At 33.9% G+C, this 7878-nt stretch overlaps 2 protein-coding genes across 2 annotated transcripts; one reads left to right on the top strand and one right to left on the bottom strand.

Annotated features, from left to right (window-relative positions):
• The first annotated feature begins 3785 nt into the window (after window positions 1–3785).
• LOC140889518 (uncharacterized) lies at window positions 3786–4325 on the top strand. The gene has a single exon (XM_073297233.1). It carries the CDS (start codon window positions 3786–3788, stop codon window positions 4323–4325), a length of 540 nt encoding a protein of 179 aa, XP_073153334.1.
• A 1074-nt stretch (window positions 4326–5399) lies between these two features.
• On the bottom strand, window positions 5400–6438 carry LOC140889517 (uncharacterized). The gene is made up of 3 exons (XM_073297232.1): window positions 6145–6438; window positions 5952–6074; window positions 5400–5729 (listed from the first exon to the last, which is right to left on the bottom strand). The coding sequence occupies exons 1-3, from the start codon at window positions 6436–6438 to the stop codon at window positions 5400–5402; spliced, it is 747 nt and encodes a 248-aa protein (XP_073153333.1).
• Between the last annotated feature and the right edge of the window lie 1440 nt (window positions 6439–7878).

Here is a 7878-nt window from a genome sequence, read left to right as displayed (position 1 = left end):
TGTGTCTGCCAATTTTTCCAGGAACATCCGCCTCTTACTATCCATGATATCTGATCTCGATTACATCTTTCAAAAGCTTAGGTGCGTAATCTTTCATTTTATGTGGTAGTTTTTAGGTAAATTTGTTTGAAATTCATGCGGTATGTGTGATTTGAGCTGATTTCTTTGTATTTATTAATGTATGTTGTGATCCCCGATAATTATCTTTCTTTATTTTCAATGGTTTTAAGAATGGGGATTTGCTAGAATTAAGAAAGAAAGACGGCTTCTTGTTGGGGTATGAAATTTATACATCTCTTACTTGTGAGTTGCTTGTTAGAAATTTTTTGCATGATATTTGTAGATGCAAATTTGTGGGTGGGAGTGCCTTGTTTGCACATTATGTCCTGTTCAAATTGGTTGAGATTGGTTCCTCGATTACGATAAGTGGTCCACTTTTTCACATCTCCAAACTTGTAATTAAGCTGTAGATCGAAGTATATATGCTGGGAATCTGATGGATTATTACGGGTAATTCGAGGGTACCCAAACTCCAGAAACTTGGGAGAAGAAGAGAGTAAATTTTAGATAACGTTCATATCCCTTTTCATTCATTAACCATTCCTTAAATATACATCAAGCATTAACAGTTTCCTAATTACACATATTAAGCAGTACAAATTCATGATTCCTTCACACGTGTAGTAACAAATTAACTTCTCCGGTATCTAAACATGTGTAGAGGTGATGTGTGCATTCTCTATCTTGGAGTCTTCCTTGGATTACATGTCTGTTTCCAAATGGTTGAGAATGTATTCATTCTGCCACGTTGGTTCTCTTGTTATTCTTGAGGATCGTCTTTGCTCTGTGAGAGTTGTGTTCGTATCAGAATCAAAATCTGAGGCATTCACGTGAATTTGGTTGATTTTAAGTACCATCTTAATGAAGTGTGATGGGAATTGCATGTGCTTAGTATTGGGAAATAAAAACTAGTTTAGCTGTGCTTGTTAAAGTTCTTTGTATCTTGCTTAGGATGGTGAGTGAAAATGTGATATGAGTAACTTCTACGGCTTCTTGTTCAATTGGTGTCATCTAACTTTTGCTTCGATCTTAATTTTCTATCTTGTACAAGCTTTGAGTTAAGTTGAGTTTGCACTTCTGGCAAATGCATAAAATATGTTGAAGCTGTTAGCTTGCAAAATATAATGCAACAAAAAACTACATCACTCACATTTTCGGCTTCCATTCATGCCTTGAGTTTGTAAAACTTATGTTTTGATCTTTTCCTTCAAACCCCTTAGGCCATCTCCAACCCAAAACTTCATTTTAAAGCAGCTCTACTCTAAAATAGTGCAATTTCTGCACCAAATATAACATTCATCTCCAACCCACTTACTTCAAATCTTACTCTAAAAAGAATATTCTCGGAATATTCCTTTTACTTTACTTTTTTAGATTACTTTTTATTATTTATAAACATATATATTTAAAAATTTTCATTAATTAATTATATTAATATTATAATATTAATAATAAAAATAATATTACTAAAATAATATATATATTAATTTCGAATTATTATAATAATATATTATAAGAAATTAAACATAATTTATTCCAAATGATGAAATAAAATAAAAGTACATGATATAAATTTAAACAAAACAATACAATTCAAATATTTGAATGACCATATTCATCCCATAAATGGTCAATTAAAGCATTTCGTAATGCATAATGGGCGTCTTTGTTTTTTATTTTTTTATAGCGACCGAGAAATTCTTGAAATCTGACATGATCATTGGCAGCAATTTCTACAACTGGAGTTGGTGTTTCCCTCGCATCTTGAATTGGTGCACTGAGATCTCGTTCATCTTCAATGATCATATTGTGCATTATAATACATGATTTTATTATATCATGCAAATGATTTTTCTTCCAACCACGTGCTGGAAATGCCACAATCGCAAACCGTGATTGAAGAACGCCAAATGCACGCTCCATATCTTTTCTGCACGACTCTTGTTTCATCGCAAAATACTGCTTCTTTGGACCACGTGGATCATGGATAGTTTGTATAATAGTTGAGCATTTAGGATAGATACCATCAGCTAAATAATACCTAATTTCATATTCTTTGCCTCCAATAGTATAGTGAGCTGGGGGAGCAATTCCATCTGCAAGATTAAAAAATAGACTGGATGACTCTAAAACATTTATATCATTATTGGAGCCAGGCATACCAAAATATGCATGGCATATCCAAAGATCGTAATCAGCCACAGCTTCTAAAATTATTGTTGGAGAACCACTACGGCCTGCATATTGTCCAGCCAAAGCAATGGGACAATTTTTCCACTTTCAATGCATACAGTCGAGACTTCCCAACATTCCAGGAAAACCTCTTTGTTTTCCAATATAAAGAAGTCTGGCAACATCATTGGCAGTAGGCGATCTCAAGTACTGCTCTGAAAAAACGTTCACTATAGCCTGACAAAAACGTTTCATACACTGAATTGTAGTAGATTCACCTATTTGGATGTATTCATCTGTAGCATCAGCAGGTAAGGCATATGCTAACATTCTCAATGCAGCTGTAGCTTTTTGATTAGTCGATAACCCGAGCCGTCCGACATTATCACTTCGTTGTACGAAGTAAGTATCATGATTTTTTACTGCATCCACTATCCGGAGGAACAGATTTTGAGACATTCGAAATCATCGTCTGAACATTGCTTCATTATATACTGGATTCTCGGAAAAATAATCGTTGAACAACCTTTGATCAGCAATTTCTCGGTCACGTCGGATTACTATGTGACCTGGAATTGACCCTCCATGTGTGACTTTTTGGTCTTGTTGGATGGCAGCAACTAAATCTCTTTCTCGAAGTATAGTACTCAGTACTACCATTCTATTATCCGAAAATAGAATATCATCCTCATTGTCAGACGATGAGCTAGAGTACATTGCATTATTGATAAAAGATGTACTCATTTAAATTTAGAGTGAATCGATATAATAGTTGTATGAAAATATGAGATATCGCGAGCTTATATAGTGGTATGGTGTGAGGTGAATGAGGTAGGTGATGCAAAAAAGTTAAGTGATATTAGTGTTAGGTGAGGAGGTAGATGAGTGAGGGGTAGGTGAGGAGGTAGGTGAGGTGAGGTGAGGTGAGGGGTAGGTGAGGTGAGTGTTAGGTGAAGTGGGGTAGTAGGTGAGATGTGTGGTAGGTGATACATATTTTACTATAAATAGATCATATGTGTTTGGTTAACATCAAACAATACAACTTCAATCAAATAATCTATTTGTTCATAGTCTCTCGATGGATTCCAGTATCCGATCAACAAATTATGCTATTGAAGAAGATAAATTGTTGTGTCATGTTTATCTTGACGTGTCACAAAATCCTATCATCGGTATAAATCAATCAAAAGAGCGGTTTTGGAGTCGCATTGAAGAAGCTTACAATGTTGGCAAATCAGAGAGAATGCAAGAACGCAATAAAAGATCAATGCAATGTCGCATGCAAGTTATCCTTCGGGCAGCTAGAAAGTTGTGTGGTTGTGTTAGTATTATTGAGAAACTCAACCCAAGTGGCGCGTGATTCTAGCATATGCTCAGCTGCTCTGAAGAAGATATTGTAAGTATTTTTTATTTAAATAGCACTGGATATTATACGTTAATTTATACGAGTTGGATATTATGTGCAGTTGAACCGCGCAAAAGATTTGATGATGCAAGATAAAAATTTTACAAAAGGATTCAAATTTGATCATGTGTGGCCTATCTTGAAAGAAATGGAGAAATTCTCGACCGAAGACAGTGCACCAAAGGCAATACCCAGACAACAAGTCACAAATTTGGATTCATTACAGTTGGATACTCAAGGACCAGAATCTCCGATATCAGGTTCCCAAGGAATCAATTCATTTGAAATTAATTTAAGTAGTGATGATAATGCAGGTGGCACTTCTAACCGACCTCTTGGAGTGAAAAAATCCAAATTAAAGAAAAAAAAAGAACATGTTTCAGAATTAATTTCTTCGATGAAGGAAGGACATCGCGAGATTCTCAGTGTACTACAACAGGGATGTAGCGATACTCGTGAGATGAGGATGCTAGCATTGCAAAATGAGCAAAAAAAAATATCAATTCGTCAAGAACAATTAGCATTGGCTAAACATCAAGAGGAAAACAAAATTTTATACATGGATGTTAGCACAATTGGAGATCCCGTGCTGCGCCAAATTGTTGAGAATGATCGAGCAAGAATTATGCAGAAAAGAGAAGAAGAACGTCGTCAACAAGAAGGCAACTCATTTGGCCAATTTTGGTGATATTGGAGGATCTGGTGATCAGATTTTCCAAATTATTGATGATGTAGTTTGTTTCTGGTTTATCATCTTTGCATTTATTCAGTATTTGATTATGTATTTTAATTTCAGTTGTGTGTTTCAATGCTTAGTTATGTATTTGAATTTGTATTTTTATTATAAATTTATGTTGAATGTTTAATTCAATTATATAATTCGTATTATTTATTTACATTGTCTAATATTCTCCAAAATTATTAAATATTTTAATTATTATAACACAAAATATTTATTCCATAAATAATACCATAACTACAAATCATTATTAATATTTAAATTTTTTTAAAAATTATTATTAATTTATATAAATTTAATAAAATTATTTATTATATAAATAAAAAAATAACAAAAAAAAAAGAATTAAAACAAAAGTAAAAGAGCCCTCGAATTACAAATCATTATTAATATTTAAAATTTTATTTTTAAATTATTATTATTTTATATTAATTTAATAAAACTATTTATTATATAAATAATAAATAACAATAAAAAAGTACAAAAAAAAAGGTAAAAGACCCCTGCGCCAAATGTGGCGCAGGGGTCTCCCTGCGTCAAATCTGACGCAGGGTTAAAAACCATTGGACGCTACTTTAAAGTAGCGTCCAGGGTTGGAAAGAAACCCTGCTTCAAAATGGCGTGAAACGCCATTTTGTAATTCGAGGGCTCTTTTACTTTTGTTTTAATTCTTTTTTTTTGTTATTTTTTTATTTATATAATAAATAATTTTATTAAATTTATATAAATTAATAATAATTTTAAAAAAATTTAAATATTAATAATGATTTGTAGTTATGGTATTATTTATGGAATAAATATTTTGTGTTATAATAATTAAAATATTTAATAATTTTGGAGAATATTAGACAATGTAAATAAATAATACGAATTATATGATTGAATTAAACATTCAACATAAATTTATAATAAAAATACAAATTAAAATACATAACTAAGCATTGAAACACACAACTGAAATTAAAATACAGAATCAAATACTGAATAAATGCAAAGATGATAAACCAGAAACAAACTAAATCATCAATAATTTGGAAAATCTGATCCAGAACCAGATCCTCCAATATCACCAAAATATTGGCCAAATGAGTTGCCTTCTTGTTGACGACGTTCTTCTTCTCTTTTCTGCATAATTCTTGCTCGATTATTCTCAACAATTTGGCGCAGCACAGGATCTCCAATTGTGCTAACATCTATGTATAAAATTTTGTTTTCCTCTTGATGTTTAGCCAATGCTAATTGTTCTTGACGAAGTGATATTTTTTTCTGCTCATTTTGCAATGCTAGCATCCTCATCTCACGAGTATCGCTACGTCCCTGTTGTAGTACACTGAGAATCTCGCGATGTCCTTCCTTCATCGAAGAAATTAATTCTGAAACATGTTCTTCTTTTTTTTTCTTTAATTTGGATTTTTTCACTCCAAGAGGTCGGTTAGAAGTGCCACCTGCGTTATCATCACTACTTAAATTAATTTCAAATGAATTGATTCCTTGGGAACCTGATATCGGAGATTCTGGTCCTTGAGTATCCGACTGTGATGAATCCAAATTTGTGACTTGTTGTCTGGGTATTGCCTTCGGTGCACTGTCTTCGGCCGAGAATTTCTCCATTTCTTTCAAGATAGGCCACACATGATCAAATTTGAATCCTTTTGTAAAATTTTTATCTTGCATCATCAAATCTTTTGCGCGGTTCAACTGCACATAATATCCAACTCGTATAAATTAACGTATAATATCCAGTGCTATTTAAATAAAAAATACTTACAATATCTTCTTCAGATGCGCCACTTGGGTTGAGTTTCTCAATAATACTAACACAACCACACAACTTTCTAACTGCCCGAAGGATAACTTGCATGCGACATTGCATTGATCTTTTATTGCGTTCTTGCATTCTCTCTGATTTGCCAACATTGTAAGCTTCTTCAATGCGACTCCAAAACTGCTCTTTTGATTGATTTATACCGATGATAGGATTTTGTGACACGTCAAGATAAACATGACACAACAATTTATCTTCTTCAATAGCATAATTTGTTGATCGGATACTGGAATCCATCGAGAGACTATGAACAAATAGATTATTTGATTGAAGTTGTATTGTTTGATGTTAACCAAACACATATGATCTATTTATAGTAAAATATGTATCACCTACCACAAATCTCACCTACCACCCCACTTCACCTAACACTCACCTTACCTACCCCTCACCTCACCTCACCTACCTCCTCACCTACCCCTCACTCACCTACCTCCTCACCTAACACTAATATCACCTAACTCTTTTGAATCACCTACCTCATTCACCTCACACCATACCACTATATAAGCTCGCGATATCTCATATTTTCATACAACTATTATATCGATTCACTCTAAATTTAAATGAGTACATCTTTTATCAATAATGCAATGTACTCTAGCTCATCGTCTGACAATGAGAATGATATTCTATTTTCGGATAATAGAATGGTAGTACTGAGTACTATACTTCGAGAAAGAGATTTAGTTGCTGCCTACGTGATCCAACAAGACCAAAAAGTCACACATGGATGGTCAATTCCAGGTCACATAGTAATCCGACGTGATCGAGAAATTGCTGATCAAAGGTTGTTCAACGATTATTTTTCCGAGAATCCAGTATATAATGAAGCAATGTTCAGACGACGATTTTGAATGTCTCGAAATCTGTTACTCCGGATAGTGGATGCAGTAAAAAATCATGATACTTACTTCGTACAACGAAGTGATAATGTCGGACCGCTCGGGTTATCGACTAATCAAAAAGCTACAGCTGCATTGAGAATGTTAGCATATGCCTTACCTGCTGATGCTACTGATGAATACATCCAAATAGGTGAATCTACTGCAATTCAGTGTATGAAACGTTTTTGTCAGGCTATAGTGAACGTTTTTTCAGAGCAGTACTTGAGATCGCCTACTGCCAATGATTTTGCCAGACTTCTCTATATTGGAAAACAAAGAGGTTTTCCTGGAATGTTGGGAAGTCTTGACTGTATGCATTGAAAGTGGAAAAATTGTCCCACTGCTTGGGCTGGACAATATGCAGGCCGTAGTGGTTCTCCAACAATAATTTTAGAAGCTGTGGCTGATTACGATCTTTGGATATGACATGCATATTTTGGTATGCCTGGCTCCAATAATGATATAAATGTTTTAGAGTCATCCAGTTTATTTTCTAATCTTGCAGATGGAATTGCTCCCCCAGCTCACTATACTATTGGAGGCAAAGAATATGAAACTAGGTATTATTTAGCTGATGGTATCTATCCTAAATGGTCAACTATTGTACAAACTATCCATGATCCACGTGATCCAAAGAAGCAGTATTTTGCGATGAAACAAGAGTCGTGCAGAAAAGATGTGGAGCGTGCATTTGGCGTTCTTCAATCACGGTTTGCGATTGTGGCATCTCCAGCACGTGGTTGGAAAAAAATCATTTGCATGATATAATGAAATCATGTATTATAATTCA

Source organism: Henckelia pumila, chromosome 3 (genome assembly GCF_033568475.1).
Source record: "Henckelia pumila isolate YLH828 chromosome 3, ASM3356847v2, whole genome shotgun sequence".
NCBI classification, from domain to species: Eukaryota; Viridiplantae; Streptophyta; class Magnoliopsida; order Lamiales; family Gesneriaceae; genus Henckelia; species Henckelia pumila.
The sequence above is the reverse complement of the archived record's forward strand: the minus strand, read 5'-3'. Positions and strand labels throughout refer to the sequence as shown.

Excerpts from the sequence above, each read along its gene's own strand:
- LOC140889518 (XM_073297233.1), top strand. The coding sequence starts at position 3,786 with ATGGAGAAATTCTCGACCGAAGACAGTGCACCAAAGGCAATACCCAGA.
- LOC140889517 (XM_073297232.1), bottom strand. The coding sequence starts at position 6,438 with ATGGATTCCAGTATCCGATCAACAAATTATGCTATTGAAGAAGATAAA. Across the intron at positions 6,075-6,144 it reads GCGCATCTGAAGAAGATATT|TTGAACCGCGCAAAAGATTT; the intron begins GTAAGTATTTTT and ends TATTATGTGCAG. Across the intron at positions 5,730-5,951 it reads CCGAAGACAGTGCACCGAAG|GAAGGACATCGCGAGATTCT; the intron begins GCAATACCCAGA and ends TCTTCGATGAAG.